The following is a 19,275-nucleotide window of genomic DNA, read 5'->3' on the forward strand; positions in this document are numbered from 1 at the left end:
GACGTCAAAGCATAAAAAGCTTGAAATATGTTCTGTCTCTCTTCAGACGTGATTTTGTTGCAACCAAAACGACAGTTTTGGCAGTTGACGTGTTGCACACTCTTCGCACGTTTAATATTTCCTGACTCTGAGGTGTATTCTTTGCCTTCAAGTCTAAGCCTTTTCCTGCAGTTTTTCTTCCATCCTGTTGGTATTGCCGTCCTCTCACGGTGCAGCTGTTTTGTTGGTGGAGTGTAGAAGGGTCCTTGCTGTCTTGGAGATTCTACCTGAGGCAGTTCACGTGGCACTGGAGTTACTCGGCCGCCGATTACAGGACGTGGTATCTCAAAAACAGGTTCATAATGCGCCGCTTCCACTTGCAAGAGAGAGAGGGTGATTGGGGCAAGGTCTCCGTCACTGTCTCCGGGCACCACCACAAGAACGGGCTTGTAGGGGTCGCTGGTGAAGATCTTGACTTGTCTTCCGGACCAGTCAGCGAGGGCCATGGGGATGAGGTCTGCAGCATCATTGCACCATGTTCCTGGATTGCGAAGCTGTCCCACGTTGTAGAAGTAGCTCAGGTATCGTTCATTGTCGTCCTCTTCACAAGACAGAAAGTCAAGGTATGCTGCGAAGCTATTTTCCATGTGATCACAGAGGTACGCTCTTAGTGCCAAAGGGTCCATTCCGTCAAGATGGCGAGAAGCAGAATCAAAAAAACAGTTGCCGTCCGATGGCACGTTCACTTTGTAAAATCCGTTGGCAGCAAATATATTGTTGAGTTTGCTCTCATGTTCTTTATATACACGTTCCTGTGTTCTGGCAGCCGCAGTACTAGAAGCTATGGTTCTGTCTAACTGGTTGTTTCGTTTTCTTTTGTTGCGTCGAGGGGGGAAGGTGCTTGGTAGTTCTATTACGTCCTCTGACGATGAAGAAATGTCAATGCGGGGGGCTTGGATCTTTGCTGACCGGATGATACTGATGAGGGGTTCATCGTCGGTTTCCTCCCAGGTCTCATTTAACCTGCAACCAGTCCCAAACAATACCTTGTGAAGAAAAGATGAATAAGCTGCCTTCATGCATGAATAAATGAATTGGTTTGTTGAAACAAGTATGCAACAAACCTAAAATCAAAGGTAAAAGTTCTACTTAATTAGACTAAACAGATGTCAACGTCATGTAATAATAATAATAATAATAATAATAATAATAATTGTCAGTAAGTACTGGTGTCACATGACTGATGTGAACCAGTTGATTGGCTAATGGCGATGCGCTAAAACTGTTAGCGCACTCTTGGAGTGCGCTAACTTTTCCACAGAGCGTATTCTTACGCCCTTTACCTAAGCAAGACTGTGCTCTCATCCTCAGAATTAATTACTGACATGTAGCTTATATTCTCCACAATACCAAATGACCATAAATTCCCTGCTTCTTAATTAAAGCAGAAGTGGTTTTTTTCTGACAGATTGCATGTGCCTGTGCCACAGTGCGGCCGCCACTGATCTAAAAATAGAAGCCGCTCTGTTTCATCTAATTCTCGCCGACTTGCATAGATTCTTCTCATCGTGTTAGTGGCATGTAGCTTATCATCCACATTACCAAATGATGAGTTAATATAAAATTCCCACCCGCTAGCAGAAAACACAAGTGTTATTCCGATAACGTACCAGCTAGACCAGTTTGGAAGACCGACTCGATCGACTCTGTCATACGTAGCCGCACTGACAACACTGAAATACGACTGCATCAGTTCAGTAAATGAATGGTTTCCGAATTATTATTTCAAGGCAAGAACAATCGTAATCGAAAACGTGTAGGGTTCAGAACGTTCTTACCATTATAAGACTTATTACCAGCGTGCCTCGTGCGTGCAGACTCAGTCAGTGCAGACTGCATGCAGTGGTTTGATTGCCCAAGCAGACGACATAAACCCCGCTCAGCAAATTAACATGTTGGGCAAATGTGAACGAAAAAACGATGGGGATATAATACGTGTGGGGTTCAGAGCATTCTTACCGTTCATATTTAGTATCAGACTCCCCGATGAGTGAAGATACAACACGAGAAATATGCCACATTTGTTTTGAAAATGTGCGAACCGTCGAGTCCCGCGGCTTCGAGTCAATTCAAGGGGAGTCACTCCGCACAGTCAATCCGTCGAAGCTCGACTGGAGGTTTCGAATCGCAAATAATGAAGAGCACAGCCCTTTCTCCGAGTTCAAATGAGGTATCTCTGAAAGATCATCACTGTTCAGATTAACGCTACACTGGAATTTACCAACAGAAATTAAAATGCGTGTGACGAAAGCACGACACACTTGAGACACCCCACACAAAAGTAGATCTTTACTGTACACGACCTGACCACACAGTTATGCCTATTCAAATGCGCGTTGCAAAATGTGCGCTTGGAATCTTCTTTTTTCTATGGCGGTACTGACAATATCGTTATTGAAACAATCCCAGTGCACTAAGGGATTTATAGAGCAAATCTCGAAAATAATTATTGAACTCAGCGCTATGCGCTTCGTTCAATAATGAATTTTCTCGATTTGCTCTATAAATCCCTTAGTGCACTGGGATGTCTCAATAACTTAAATAATAATAATAATAATAATAATAATAATAATAATAATAAATGAGCATTTATATAGCGCAACATCATAACTTTACAATTATGCTCTTTGCGCTTGACACATTTAAAATTAAAACACAGTTATACAAGCATTTACATCTACATTCATAGTCAACAACGCTTAATTAAAAGCATACACCATCAAACATACATTACAAAAGATTCTTCCACTAACTAAGTAATAAAAACATGAATAAAATAGGTAATAAAAAACAAGGAAATATTAGCTGAATACCCTTAATCAAACAGAACATGTTATCAACAATGCTGAAAACAGTCCTAGATGTTTATATACATTATCACTAAAACAACAAATACACTACATGTAGCCGACTGCTGGACTGAGAAAACAAAATCAGGGGTTGTATTTCTTGAAGACAACAACGTATACAACAACGACATCAACTGTTTCTTCTACTTGTTCCTCTTTTTACCGGCAGCGCCATCACCGATTCTACCAGTAAATAGTTGTTTCGTATTAATGACGTGCGTGTCATTTGCACTTTCGACACAGAATGGCCAAAAAAGCAGTGCTATCGACACGCGCTGTATTGACACAAGTAACTCGTGTCATTATCAATACGTCTCAATTGTGCAACGTGTCGATAGCACAGATTTTTGATAATCCAATATTCACTATCACTGAATGTCGATAGCACTACTATGTATTCAACACTGCAACAACTTATCTCTGCTGCGGACCCATCCCCCTTCACATCAAGGACACACATGCGCAAACGCACAATCACACACGAGGTAATCCATGTTCTCTCTTTCTGCCTGTAACACACACACACACACACACACACACACACACACACACACACACACACGCGTGCACCTGTAACACACACACACACACACACACGCACGCACGCACACACACATACACACACACACACACACACACACACACACACACACAGGGAGAGACTGAGACACATTTAGGCAGAAATAGAGGGAGATAGACAGAGTGAGTGGGACAGAGAGAGAGAAATAAAACAGAGACAGAGGGAGAGAGCCGTCATAAAACAAGTAATTGTGTATTAATAACGACACGTAGTGATAAAAAGGTACTGCTTTCAACAAGTTGTGATAACAACAACAAAATCGTATTAGCGATTACTAGTGATAGGCTAATGACAAGTTACAATAAACAACTTAGTTATAACGGCACCTATAGCATTTGACCCTGACGAAATACGACATGTTGCGCAAATGACACGTAGTGACAGCAATACGAACCCACGGAATGAGCTGGTGTCATTTTACAAGATTAGCACACAGAAAAATATACAAACCTTTCTTGTTCTGGTGGGGTTTCTTCTCTGACGAATGCGTTTGCGATGGTAATCAAGGGTTCATCGTCATCACAGTCTATTTCCATCCTAGCAAAAACATGTTCATTTTCAAAAACGTCGCACATCAAATCATTGTCAGAGAACTGAAACTTTTACCATGGACATAACGGAATCAAATTAAGCAATACGAAACAGGCTTGTTTGGTCAATAAACTGCAAGCCCCTGGAGCAATTTTTTGATTAGTGCTTTTGTGAACAAGAAACAATTAACAAGTGGCTCTATCCCATCTCCCCCCTTTCCCCGTCGCGATATAACCTTCGTGGTTGAAAACGACGTTAAACACCAAATAAAGAAAGGGGGAGAAAAAAAAATTATTAAAAAAAAAATAAAAAGAGAGGAAAAACACACGCACGCACGCACACACACAAACAAAAAATCTTAATTTCAACCAATCCAACACCGCGGCTGTCTCCCACCCGGTTGGTAACTTTCTCGTGTACCTCGACCCAGGGGTCAAGGAGCTTCAGAGTGGTGACCCTGAGATATTGATTACCTTTGCAGACAGATATCGAGGCAAACATTACGCAGGTCATGACCATGCATGGGGAATCAAAACAAGTCGCGTAAGGCGAAAATACAACATTTAGTCAAGTAGCTGTCAAACTCACAGAATGAAACTGAACGCAATGCAACGCAGCAAGACCGTATACTCGTAGCATCGTCAGTCCACCGCTCATGGCAAAGGCAGTGAAATTGACAAGAAGAGCGGGGTAGTAGTTGCGCTGAGAAGGATAGCACGCTTTTCTGTACCTCTCTTCGTTTTAACTTTCTGAGCGTGTTTTCAATCCAAACATATCATATCTATATGTTTTTGGAATCAGGAACCAACAAGGAATAAGCTGAAACAGTGAAAGTGTTTTTAAATTGATTTCGAAAATTTAATTTTGATCATAATTTTTATATTTTTAATTTTCAGAGCTTGTTTTTAATCCAAATATAACATATTTATATGTTTTTGGAATCAGAAAATGATGGAGAATAAGATGAACGTAAATTTGGATCGTTTTATAAAAAAAAATTTTTTTTACAATTTTCAGATTTTTAATGACCAAAGTCATTAATTAATTTTTAAGCCACCAAGCTGAAATGCAATACCGAAGTCCGGGCTTCGTCGGAGATTACTTGACCAAAATTTCAACCAATTTGGTTGAAAAATGAGAGCGTGACAGTGCCGCCTCAACTTTCACGAAAAGCCGGATATGACGTCATCAAAGACATTTATCAAAAAAATGAAAAATACGTCTGAGGATATCATACCCAGGAACTCTCATGTCAAATTTCATAAAGATCGGTCTAGTAGTTTAGTCTGAATCGCTCTACACACACAGACAGACAGACAGACAGACAGACACACATACACCACGACCCTCGTCTCGATTCCCCCCTCTATGTTAAAACATTTAGTCAAAACTTGACTACATGTAAAAACAAGAAAGGTAGGTTGTTGGAACGTTTGTTATTGACAAAACAATACGTACATTCACAGATATTTTTACCCAACGGTCTTTTAAGTGAACAGACAAACAAATATTCACACACAACTTATCTTGATAGTTTATCAGTTTCACGTCCACTCAAGATAAGTTTTGTGTGAATATTTGTTTGTCTGTCCTGTCCACTTAAAAGACCGTTGGGTCGAAATATCTGTGAATGTATTGTTTTGTCAATAACAAACGTTCCAACAACCTACCTTTCTTGTTTTTTGATCCTGAATTATTTTGGAACGTTGGCGGTCTCTTTGTTTTTGGATTTATTCATGCATGGGGAAGCTCTGACAACGCAGTCTGTCAGACTATTCCATGTCAAGTTCAGAGTTTCTTTTACCCTGGGAAGTATTCCCCTTTTTGTTAGATTATAGTGCATATACTCTGAAGGTTTTATTCATGGACGCACCTCTTGACAAGATTTTCTACCTTTTTTTTAAGATTTAAATTACGGACTGCAAAAGAATCTGGGTTTTCATGGACCTTCCACCTTTTACTATGATACGCCTTAAAATGTGAATAGTTTTTAAAGAGTGGGTCTAGAACAAAACAGAATGAGATCAATCTCGGATGGCCCTCCTGGGTTATCTAGACCTAAAACAAAAAATCAATAACCAGCCAACCAACCAACCAACCCCTTTAGTGTACTGGTGGGCGAGGATGGCTCAGAAACTGCTTACCCCTATGTGACAAACCCTGGCTCTCACTGTAGTATAGTCTAGGGAGTTATACTACTGGCAGACTGTGAGTGTGATCGCAGTTATTTTAGGTTCTAGTCGATCTATTATGAGTCGGGTTAAACTTATATGTGTATTTAGGTGTACGTGTAAAAGAAAGTGAGAATGATAGTCGAAAGGAGTTCCATAAGGAGTGGTCAACTGAGACTGATGAAAGTTAAAGTATCAATTTAATGATTGCCAAAACAGATGGGTATGATGTGACTTAATACTGTTCGTTACTTATCCTTCTCAACCAAGTAGGCATGGGTCCGTTCAAGAGTGTCTATGCACCTTCCACCTTCGACCGTAAGTGTCCTAGTTCATTACACCAACTTGGGTTCTTTGCACTTGAGGATGCTACCACGTTAGCGGGATCTCATGATCAGCGTCCACTTCTCACATTAGCACACAACCAGGCAGTACTGTTAGGTTCTCAGGCCGTAGAGCTGATGCCTCCCCTGTCTGTCTTGCACTGCGGGAGCCTGGATGGCTTCGGCGTTCACGTAAGATAGAGCTAGTATCACTGACACCGTCTGAGGTAGGCACTGCTCGGCGATAAATGCGTGTTGAAGACTTTCCTTCCTCGAAGTCCGCTGGGATCTCCCTCTCACACGATGTAAGTGCGTTGTGAGTTCTGAACTGCTTGGCTCCGGGGTAGAGATGATCGGCACTCTGGAATGACTCTTGAATACATGCGTTCTGACGTCGGCGAGGAAGGGATGATAAACTGTCACGATGAAGGACTCCAGTGAGGTTCCGAAGTGATGAGATGCTTGGATGATGAAGGAAGGAAGGGTTGGAGTTGGTAAGAAGCCTCGAGGATGATGGCTTGCCTCCGGAAGAAGGGTTGAACTTGTTCTTGGCTTGGGAAGCAGAGTTGAACGTTGAACGTTGAACGTTGAAATGAACTTGTTCTTGAACGTCGAACGTCAGTTGAACTGGTTATTGAATCTGGACCAAAGAGAAACATATGTTAATATCAGCGGTCCTAACTTTCCCAAACAATAAACATACACACACAATTTCACAAATTCATCAGCCTTCAGTTGACCAACGGATGATGATGAAGATGGCTGTCCAGATTTCCACCGGTCAAACCCTGCATTGAAATTACAAATCCTATTAGATTAATTATTATTAGAATGCGCCGCCGGATTCGTGCCGCTCGAAGACCTCCGCCGGGTACATCGTTGTGTGCTGCATCTGTTGCTATAGATGCCAACAGGTAAACTCACCTCAAACAGGTCCGTGAGTTCACGGCCCCCCACAAGAAAAGAGCCTGCCCTTTCGTTCTCAAATGTTCCAAAAGACAGTTGGTACTTCTTCTTTCTTTGGATGAGCACTGACTTGTGAAGGTCCACTCACAATCTAGTTCCATTCATTCAGTCAAAACAAAACACCACAGTACAAATTACTATTCTTTTATTTGACCAAAGTCACAAGAAATCTTCTTGTGTTTTTAACAAACACACATACACAAGCATCGCTTTCCTTTGGCGATATTACAATATTCATAATACTTGTATCGATGCGAGCAACTGTCAAAAGGTGGAAAGTATTACGTCTTCTTGTCATGACGTCATATTTTATGACGAGACGGCAGCTGGTAGTAGTCTCGGTCCTCCGAGATGAAACAGCTGATCCAGTCTCGGCAAAGTAGTCTCGTGGTCTACGAGAATAATACTGTAGATTGTCCAAAAGCGTCACACCCTACCCCCCCCCCCCCCCCCTTACCCTCCACCGAACCCTTCACCTCCCCATCCATCTGCCACTCCGTATCTTTCTTCACACCCATCTTGACCTGACGAGATCGAACCTATTTTCCTTCGTATGGCAGATATTGTCGAAAGGAGCTAAAACGAGACGAGAAAGGGTAGTTGATCCCGTATCGAATGCAGAATTGATGACCGCGTGGATGAGGGTTTTAGGCGTGGTACGTACGAGACGGCTATCGATGGGCCGAGTAACGCCTGGGTCGTGTCCGTCGATTAAGCTAGAACGGCTGGACTTGATACTCTCTCATTAGCCGAGATTGATCAGTGTTTTTCTGCTGTTGGTGCAGCAAACGTTTAGAAATACAGAACAACGTGAGTGCCAACTGTGTATGCAAAAGGCTATATATATATTTATTCCCCCCTCTGCTTCTTTACCTCTGTATATATACACACACCTTAATTTCTCACTAATGCCTACCTGCATCGGGAGAGAGGGGGTTTGAACGAAGGTATAATACAACTGCAGGCGAACCAAATCGCACAAAGCTGTGCTTTCTGAGAGAGAGAGAGAGAGAGAGAGAGAGAGAGAGAGAGAGAGAGAGAGAGAGAGAGAGAGAGAGAGAGAGAGAGAGAGAGAGAGAGAGAGAGAGAGAGAGAGTCGCACACACACACACACACACACACACACACACACATTCGTTCGTGGAGGTTGTCAGGTATCTATTTCTGTTGCATTCCAAGGCCGGTGCCAGAATGGCCTGTTAATAGTAAGCGATGTGTGACGAATGGGGCACTGAATGGTCATTCCAGAGAGCCACTAGGAGAATCATTGGCAACAGTACAGCATCCTCATGTCAATTGTAAACATACTAATAGCTAGTCGGCTACTGGAGTTCATTAGCACCCCACATGCACACGATTTCCTCTAGGGGTTGATGTGATGACATTAAAATCATCGACTTTCCTTTGGACAAGATAGTTTAACACTCTGAAAGAATTGTACATTTGCGAGAGGATGTAGCGTTATGTATGACGAAAAATAATACGCCTGACGGAACCGTTTCTTTGTGACTACCCTTCGTCTTGACTGCGAGTGAATGGACCGATTTGAAAACAGTATAGGAAAACTCGGAAGTGTTGGTTGTTGGTTTCCCATGTCCCATCAACCTATGTGGCTATTTGGGACCGACTGATTCAATGTTTATTTCCATTTAAGTTTAAACATGGTGGTGTCCGTGTTTGAAACTATAAATTACATTTCTCTCTCTCTCTCTCTCTCTCTCTCTCTCTCTCTCTCTCTCTCTCTCTCTCTCTCTCTCTCTCTCTCTCTCTCTCTCTCTCTCTCTCTCTCTCTCTCTATCTCAACGCCGCTTTACGTACATGAACGACAGAGGCTTCCTTGAGAAGAAATACAAAATAAAAAAATTCTGGCGAAGAAGCAAGTTGAGGCTCCTTGCGGTGAAAACATCTGCCAGCTCGCTGATTACCTGGCAGCATTTCGGGCATTTCCGCTCTCTCTACCAACGATACTGTCACTGACAGATAGATGAGCAGAAGAGAGCAGACACATCTTAAAGAGGCGGGTGTACCTAACTCTGTCTGCCCGTCTGTTTCAGCCAAACAACTTCATTGAAGGCGGCTTTTTGTCAAGACACTACGCTAGCTTTTAGCACACTACAATTGTTGTAGTACAAGGCAATCACTCTTTTAACAGCTTCAAAAATCTGATCGAATCAGGTTTTGGAAAAAAATACCAGGGAGCCTTTAAATCATAATGGAGTAAATTAACAGAGGTATTGAACAAAAAATCTGAGAAAACGTGGTCTGAAAAGGGAGGTAAGTCTTAAATTGGGAATCTTAAAAAAGAGGTTCCAGTGTGGTATTATAAATACTACAGTAAGGACCACACGCTCCTGTGGCTTTTATAGGTGACGATGCAATGTGAATGTATTGTTTAAAGTGGATCGATTTGTCGTCCCTGATTTTTCGCCCCGAAATGACTCCCCCGGGCTCAAAAGGGGAACGACACCTTCAAGAATCAATCAGTCATTATTAGGTGCCGATATAGGATCTTCCGCATGTCCGTTAAAAAGGTGAATTACGGGTGTTTGTAACCTGGTGCATGTTCACCAGAGAGCATGGTTTCTAATAGTATTTCACTGCACGCGTTTGTACGCCTCACACATGCGTTAGGCTACCTCTGAAACCTGGCTGCTTCTGGTAGATAGTGGGAATTTTTCCATTGATGTTTTTCACTGTCTGGACAGTCTTTTCTCTGAAATATCCATAGTGTCAGTTATTTGAACGTTTAATGGAGTTAATGCTGGTTCTCTCCTACGGATAACATTTGATTGTTAACATGCTCTGAAAGGAAAGGTGGCTTTACTGCAGCGGAGTTAGCTTGCAAGAAATAATTCACACCTTTCTTTTTGTTTTCTTTTTTGTTGTTGTTGTTGTTGTTGTTGTTGTTGTTGTTGTTGTTGGGGGGGTGGGATTGCGTCGCATGCGCTACCGATCAAACATTTAGAACAAATTGCCGCCGATCAGATAAGCTGTGTGATTTGAGAAGTTTTATTGCCCAATATTCATTTGCGTTCCTTGCACAATTATAGGTCTGATTGTATTTGGGAAGATGTTTGGCTTATCTAGTGTTCATTCGCTTTCCTTGCACAGCTACGTGGCTTACAAAATCCGCAAACAAATTGTTTTCAGATTTTGGTCTCCGTTGGTGATTATGTCCTTCAGTTATTTCTTGGTAGAGTGAGATTCTATAGACTTTTCGGCTTTTGCCTCAATCTGCATTCCGCGTTTCCCCAATGTGTCTGATAGGTATAATTCCCACGCATACGAATTAGCATCATCCGCCACCATTACCGTGCCGTGCGACGTAGCTGGCATTATCTCCTGTGGCATTATCTGATTGATTTCCACGTCACGCAACGCATGGGTCACCAGCGATTCGAGAGGGAAAATCCAAGTTTGTCCAACATGGTCTTAATTACGGCAAGGCCGGAGAATAATCGCCTTCCTTGCAGCCGTTTTAGTTTGTGTCCGCTTTTACCTTTCTTGTTTTGTTGGTACAAAAAATATGAATGAGTCCTTGCCTTGAAACAATTTTCAAGTATTGGGTGACAGGGACGAATTATTGTCAATGGTAAGTTGATGAATAACTGCGCTTCTTCAACAATCAGATATTTCAGATAAATCGTCGTTATCTGAAGCAATCAATGTGCAGTTGGGCTGGCAGTGATCATTTAGTCATTACGGCTGGAATCTGCATTGCGCTCGCATTTGCGTGTCCGGCTGGTGTTATCTTCACACATGCGGTCTTGCATTGACCTCGTTCGTAACGATTATACGTTGGCATACGGCGCTTCTGCGTGCATTATTACATTGATTCTTCCGCTAATGACGGCCTGCGATTCAAGAACAGTCGATGAAAGAGAATGTGTGTGTGTGTGTGTGTGTGTGTGTGTGTGTGTGTGTGTGTGTGTGTGTGAGCTCACCATGGCCGATTGAGGAACAATGAATAAACGCTCCGTTTAGCTAAATCCTAGTTCAAAGAGAATTCGAGAGAATAAAAAAGTGGACACCAAGACAATGAAATAATGAAGCAGACAAAAGCAAAAAGAATTACGATTCAGTCTTTGATATAATATGTACAACATGTGTTAGCTTAGTTCGGGTCTACGGCATTGCTTTTCGCAAAAGTGTGTGCAGGAGACAAGACCGCTAAAGAAGGGATCAGGAGCTAGTTGGACAAGCTAGCTGAGGGCATCTGGCCTTTGCTTTCCCGACTGTAATTAACAGCTCACGATTTGCGAACTCGAACACGAGCCCATGTGGTTGGCCCCAGTGACATATTATTGCAGACTAAATAAATTAATAACTACAGTAGGAATGAATTTTACACCTGCCATCCTTACTTTGAACCAGACCGCCTGCCATCCTTACTTTGAATCAGACCGCCTACCATCCTTACTTTGAACCAGACCACCTGCCATCCTTACTTTGAACCAGACCGCCTGCCATCCTTACTTTGAATCAGACCGCCTGCCATCCTTACTTTGAATCAGACCGCCTGCCAGCCTTACTTTGAATCAGACCGCCTGCCATCCTTACTATGAACCAGACAGCCTGCCATCCTTACTTTGAACCAAACCGCCTGCCATCCTTACTTTGAACCAGACCGCCTGCCATCCTTACTTTGAACCAGACCGCCTGCCATCCTTACTTTGAACCAGACCGCCTGCCATCCTTACTTTGAACCAGACCGCCTGCCATCCTTACTTTGAACCAGACTGCCTGCCATCCTTACTTTGAACCAGACCGCCTGCCATCCTTACTATGAACCAGACCGCCTGCCATCCTTACTTTGAACCAGACCGCCTGCCATCCTTACTTTGAACCAGACCACCTGCCATCCTTACTATGAACCAGACCGCTTGCCATCCTTACTATGAACCGGACCGCTTGCCATCCTTACTTTGAACCAGACCGCCTGCCATCCTTACTATGAACCAGACCACCTGCCATCCTTACTATGAACCGGACCGCTTGCCATCCTTACTTTGAACCAGACCGCCTGCCATCCTTACTATGAACCAGACCACCTGCCATCCTTACTTTGAACCAGACCGCCTGCCATCCTTACTATGAACCTAGACCGCCTGCCATCCTTATTATGAACCAGACCGCATGCCATCCTTGCTATGAACCAGACCACCTGCCATCCTTACTTTGAACCAGACCGCCTGCCATCCTTACTTTGAACCAGACCACCTGCCATCCTTACTTTGAACCAGACCGCCTGCCATCCTTACTTTGAACCAGACCGCCTGCCATCCTTACTTTGAACCGGACCGCTTGCCATCCTTACTTTGAACCAGACCGCCTGCCATCCTTACTATGAACCAGACCGCCTGCCATCCTTACTTTGAACCAGACCGCCTGCCATCCTTACTTTGAACCAGACCGCCTGCCATCCTTACTTTGAACCAGACCGCCTGCCATCCTTACTTTGAACCAGACCGCCTGCCATCTTAACTTTGAACCAGACCGCCTGCCATCCTTACTTTGAACCAGACCGCCTGCCATCCTTACTTTGAACCAGACCGCCTGCCATCCTTACTTTGAACCAGACCGCCTGTTATTAATCGGGCGGAGTCGACCTTTGCGAAGTCAACTGTACGACGCTCCCCGCACGAAGCTTTGGCACTGAATTTTCGGTAAAAAGGCTTCGGGAAATCAACTTGGGGCTCAATTAAAGAAGCCCTTTAGAACTGGCCTCCACAGCATGTACACAGCTGGTTCCAAAGCTTTAGTTTCACACTGAGTGGCAGGCTTAAACAAAAAAAGTCCGAAAGGCGAGAGGGTTTAGTGAGACTGAGATGTCCCTGGGGAAGATGAACTAGCAGTAGGTACACCCACCTAAGTTCATGTACTTGGCAAATACTGGCTAGCAAGCTCTGCCCAGAAACGTGTTGCTGTACAAGAGCAAGTTTTGTGTGTGTGTGGGCGTGTGTATGTGGGCGTGTGTGTGTATGTGTATGTGGGCGTGTGTGTATGTGTGTGTGTGTGTGTGTTTCATTTTTTCATTTTGATTTTATATACTCTATTATCCCAATGCTGGGAAATTCGGGTCGCTTCCGGCTCCCAGTGGAAAGCTAGCAGCAACAAGAGTGGCGCTACCCAGGTGTCTGCGTGTTTAGGTGTAATCAGCCACCTGCACTTATGGCAGAATGACCGAGGTCTTTTATGTGCCACTGTGGTGCATGCGTGTGTGTGTGTGTGCGTGTGTGTGTGCGTGTGTGTGTGTGTGTGTGTGTGCGTGTGTGTGTGTGTGTGTGTGTTTTCGTACTCCCCTTTACGATCCAACGGGGATGTTTGAGCATGAAAGAGCAAACCATCACTCGATAAAGAAAGAAAGAAAGAGAAGAAACAAATTGTAAAAAGGGTCTTATCCACCCTGGCGTAAGTGTAGAATTCAGCAGTCATGCAGCAACATGAACTTTATAAATCGTATTTTTATTTTGTTATTTTAAAAAAAATGTTTACGATGGTGTCAGTTTTCCCTTTTGACGAGGAGCAGCCTCGAAGCAATATGCACAGCATTAATCGGTTACTTTATAAACCCAGTCTGTTATTTTGTGCCAGGTATGCCCAAACCACTGTTCTTAAATGACGGTGTCAGTTTTCACTTTTGACGAGGAGCAGCCTCGCGATTGCAGCAATATACACAGCATTAATCGTTGTCGCTATGGACCCAGTCAGGTATTTTGTGCCAGTTATCCCCAAACCACTGTTCTAAATGACGGTGCCTGTTTTCACTCTTGATTGGGAGGGGCCTCGCAGCAATATGCCGCACAGCATTAATGGATCACGCTATAGACCCAGTCTATTATTTACATGGTGCCAAGTAGTTATTCCCAAAACAGGCCACTGTTTGCAGGAAGGACGGGGGCGAGTTTGTCCCCGTTTCCTGCTGAATGCTGCTGCACACACTGCGGTCTGGGGCCCTGGTTGTGTGAAGAGTGGTAAAAATAGATTCTGGGGAAAATCAATGCCAGGGAGGGGAGGGGTGGCGTGTCCCCAAGGAGTTAGGTGTGGGGAGCTGTACCGATTTCGTGCCAGAAGGAGCGCTAATCCATTTCAGTGACACACCCCCCCCCCCTGCCCTCAGCTCTCCTGTCTCTCTACTATTTCAACCGTCGCCTGCGGGTAGATGTTACGGGTTGGCACAGTGGCTTGGATTCCTTGTGGTGCAAGAGGGTCACTCTTTTGATTGACTTGTATTAGGTACTTCTCTTCCTGTCATTCTTTAACATTCGCTGTTGCCGTGGGACCAAGCCTGAGAAAGCATCGGTGTCTTTTTCCACAAGCAAAACAAACAAGTCGCGTAAGGCGAAATTACTACATTTAGTCAAGCTGTGGAACTCACAGAATGAAACTGAACGCACTGCATTTTTTCACAATGACCGTAGTCCGCCGCTCGTGCAAAAGGCAGTGAAATTGACGAGCCTGTTTAGCGCGGTAGTGGTTGCGCTGTGCTGCATAGCACGCTTTTCAGTACCTCTCTTCGTTTTAACTTTCTGAGCGTGTTTTTAATCCAAACATATCATATCATATGTTTTTGGAATCAGGAACCGACAAGGAATAAGATGAAATTGATTTTAAATCAATTTCGGAAATTTTATTTTAATCCTAATTTTTATATTTTTAATTTTCAGAGCTTGTTTTTAATCCGAATATAACATATTTATATGTTTTTGGAATCAGAAAATGATGAAGAATAAGATGAACGTATTTTGGATCGTTTTATAAAAACATAATTTTAATTACAATTTTCAGGTTTTTAATGACCAAAGTCATTCATTAATTTTTAAGCCTCCAAGCTGAAATGCAATAACAAGGTCCGGCCTTCGTCGAAGATTGTTTGGCCAAAATTTCAATCAATTTTATTGAAAAATGACGGTGTGACAGTGCCGCCTCAACTTTTACAAAAATCCGGATATGACGTCATCAAAGACATTTATCCAAAAAATGAAAAAAACTTCTGGGGATATTATACCCAGGAACTCTCGTCAAATTTCATAAAGATCGGTCCAGTACTTTACTCTGAATACCTCTACACGCACACACACACACACACACACACACACACACACACACACACACACACACACACATACACCACGACCCTCGTCTCGATTCCCCCTCTATGTTAAAACATTTAGTCAAAACTTGACTAAATGTAAAAAGGGCAGTTTTCTAATTTCGGGAAAGGGAAGCGTATTTTAAAGGCCTGAGACATACGAGTTAGAGCTAAACCAAGGCCCGATGTCGAGACATACGAGTTAGAGCTAGACCTTGGCCCGATGTCGAGACATACGAGTTAGAGCTAGACCTTGGCCTGATGTCGAGACATACGAGTTAGAGCTAGACCTTGGCCTGATGTCGAGACATACGAGTTAGAGCTAGACCTTGGCCTGATGTCGAGACAAACGAGTTAGAGCTAGACCTTGGCCTGATGTCGAGAGAAATGAGTTAGAGATAGACCTTGGCCTGATGTCGAGACATACGAGTTAGAGCTAGACCTTGGCCTGATATCGAGACATACGAGTTAGAGCTAGACCTTGGCCTGATGTTGAGACATACGAGTTAGAGCTAGACCTTGGCCCGATGTCGAGACATACGAGTTAGAGCTAGACCTTGGCCTGATGTCTAGACATACGAGTTAGAGCTAGACCTTGGCCTGATGTCGAGACATACGAGTTAGAGCTAGACCTTGGCCTGATGTCGAGACAAACGAGTTAGAGCTAGACCTTGGCCTGATGTCGAGAGAAACGAGTTAGAGATAGACCTTGGCCTGATGTTGAGACATGGGTACGAGTTAGAGCTAGACCTTGGCCTGATGTCGAGACATACGACTTAGAGGTAGACCTTGGCCTGATGTCGAGACAAACGAGTTAGAGCTAGACCTTGGCCTGATGTCGAGACATACGAGTTAGAGCTAGACCTTGGCTTGATGTCGAGACAAACGAGTTAGAGCTAGACCTTGGCCTGATGACGAGACATACGAGTTAGAGCTAGACCTTGGCCTGATGTCGAGACATACGAGTTAGAGCTAGACCTTGGCCTGATGTCGAGACATACGAGTTAGAGGTAGACCTTGGCCTGATGTCGAGACAAACGAGTTAGAGCTAGACCTTGGTCTGATGTCGAGACATACGACATCAGGCCAAGGTATAGCTCCAACTCGTATGTCTCGACATCAGGACAAGGTCTTGCTCTAATAGGTATATGTCTCGACATCGGGTTAAGATCTAGCCTTATATGGTATGCCTTGACTTCAAGCATGCAGAGGTCTAGCTTTACACGTGTGCATTCACGTTAGGCAAAGAACTACAGCTGTAACTGAACGATATGCATCGACGCCACGCCAAGTTCTTGATCCTATCCGGTATGTATCGATTTGGTTCCTATCCTGTCCATTTAAAATACGTCAACGCTGTTCGGGTCATCAGTTTAGTGCCCCAAGGGAAGTAGATATTGCCAGCTATATGGAGGCACGCATGCTTGATGTCACATTCATGCGACCCAACCGAACCAGTGGCATTGTGTTGAGATGATTTATTCAGGCAGTTGTACAGGAAAAGCCCGATGATAATCTTTGGCCAACATCGAATTCAGATTCATGAAGGGTTTATTATGTGTCACTACAATGGAAACTGGAAATGTTTCATTTGCTGTCAAAAAGCTGCCATGGAGATTACTGGGAATAAAAGGGGTAACATTTTTGCGACAGTTTACCGCGGTGATTTTGGTTCGATACTGCCCATTATGTGAAAAAGCCGCGATTTGATTGTAATCGTTTTATTCGTAGTTCAGTCGTTGTGTCTGTCAATCAAATTTGGTTGATCGCCTCACATTAGAATGGCATTGTGTTCTGAAATTCACACAGAGCGATGTTACTGACGGTCTGTCTTTTATTTCGTATTCTTCGGAGAGATAAAAGTATACAAATGCCATTGGTGTTTGGAGCTTTTTTTCCCGTGGGAAAGTAGCTGCAGTACTTCGTTTGTCTTGTTGTCAATTCTCCCAGGGCGCAGGTCCCTCCTTCACGAAGAAATCAGACCCTGCTGCAGCGGCAGTATTAAATAAAGCATCATAACTTCAACGGTTGAACATATTATTCACTTTGTTGATTGCTCACAGATTCCATCACTGGGGAGGGTAACTTATGCACATGGGAATTTGAGGCAACGGCGACGGGAGCAATGGCTTGGTGGTAAGACGCCCGGCCTCCAAAGCGGAAGGTCGTGGGTTCGAATCCCGGCCGCGCCTGGTGGGTCAAAGGTGGAGATTTTTTCCAATTTCCAAGGTCAACTTATGTGCAGACCTGCTAGTGCCATATCCCCTTTCGTATGTACACGCAAGCACAAGACCAAGTGCGCACGTAAAAGATCCTGTAATCCATGTCAGAGTTCGGTGGGTTATAGAAACACGAAAATACTCAGCATGCTTCCTCCGAGAGCGGCGTATGGCTTCCTAAATGGCGGGGTAAAAACGGTCATATACGTACAAATCCACTCGTGCAAAAACACGAGTGTACGTTGGAGTTTCAGCCCATGAACGTAGAAGAAGAAGAAGAGGAAACGGCGCAGGAGATATGTATAGTTACCGGGAAGAAAGCCCTTTGCCTTGCCACGGAGTTCAATGGCTTTGCAAAACACACACACACACACACACAAACCCCCCACCACCACCACCACCGTCACCCGGCGTCACCGCCACAACACACAACAGGACAAAAATCCGTTCAGTGGAAGATTGATCGGCAGCACTTTGAACACTGAAAATAAGAGGTATCCAGTTTTGTCAAAAAAGAAACACCATAGTCATCACACAGAACTGGTGTTTTTGTTTTTTTATTTACTATGCCAAAAACTAATAGCTTTTTCACACAGATCGCAAAAAGTGTGTCAAGTTCTCCAAGTTGTCTCGAGCTGCCAGTGTGTGAAATAACATTAATTAGAACTGGAGTAACACAAACGGAAAGTTGTCGCCCACAATTGAACCGACATGGGCAAAGGGGCACGCAACAGGCAGTAATGAATTATTGACGGCCAGGTTCGGGCTCGCTCGGTGTAGGTGTTGAAACGAAATCAACGAAGCGAGCTTAGTGGGCAGACACGACTAGACTTCATCATTCTATTTTCCTGCAGCCACCGCTTTGGGGAATACCCCTTCCTTTGATACCGCCGTTTGTCAACCTCTCGCTCTGGTACTAAAGCCAAGCAACTGCCTCTGAGATTCCTTTATACTCATTCTGTTTGCTGTCACTTAACCCTCGGTCGAAAAAACATCTTTCAAGCGTAAATGATCTGTTGCAAACGTAAAGGAAGTAAGTGGAGCCTGAGACGCGTAAGCTCTGAGCCAAAACGGAAAGTGAAAGCGCCTCAGTATGTCTTCCCTGCTGTCATGGTGTTTGATAGAATCAATGGCGTCAGTGTCCCCGTGCTTTGTGCTGTTGTGTTTGCTGCGACGGCGGAGAGACGGCACTGATACTGCAAGCAAAGACGGAATTTAAACGTTGCATCCAGCCAAGTTGGAAATTTTGGATACCCGGTGTCTGTGGAAGTTGGGTCAGACTGTACGAGTCATGCTGTGCTTCCGGAAATGTCTCCCTCTGGCAAACAGTCGCATCTGCTCCAACCGCTGCTGGGTGACAGGTGCGTATTATACACTGTGGCTTGTGTCGCCGAGTGTGTTTCGCTGATTGTGTTTTGTTGCTTGCTTACAAGAGTTATAGGCGAGTGGTGTTTTTGTTAAACGTGTTTTGCCCGTGTTTCATTCGATGTGAATTGTGTTTGAGG

General features: G+C 43.9%; 2 protein-coding genes across 2 annotated transcripts in view; both read right to left on the reverse strand.

Annotated features, from left to right (window-relative positions):
- The window catches only part of LOC138983159 (uncharacterized), a 6,143-nt gene extending 2,139 nt beyond the window's left edge, over nt 1–4,004 (reverse strand). The window contains exons 1-2 of the mRNA XM_070356568.1: nt 3,919–4,004; nt 1–1,002 (exon numbers count right to left, since the gene is read on the reverse strand). The exon at nt 1–1,002 is cut by the window's left edge and continues 2,139 nt beyond it. Of these exons, the coding sequence (XP_070212669.1) occupies nt 1–1,002; nt 3,919–4,004 (1,088 nt within the window). The remainder of the gene's footprint in view (nt 1,003–3,918) is intronic.
- LOC138982546 (uncharacterized) overlaps nt 1–19,275 on the reverse strand; it is a 243,226-nt gene that overhangs the window by 118,324 nt on the left and 105,627 nt on the right. The gene's annotated exons all lie outside the window — the stretch shown is intronic.

Source organism: Littorina saxatilis, linkage group LG12 (genome assembly GCF_037325665.1).
Source record: "Littorina saxatilis isolate snail1 linkage group LG12, US_GU_Lsax_2.0, whole genome shotgun sequence".
Lineage (NCBI taxonomy): Eukaryota > Metazoa > Mollusca > Gastropoda > Littorinimorpha > Littorinidae > Littorina > Littorina saxatilis.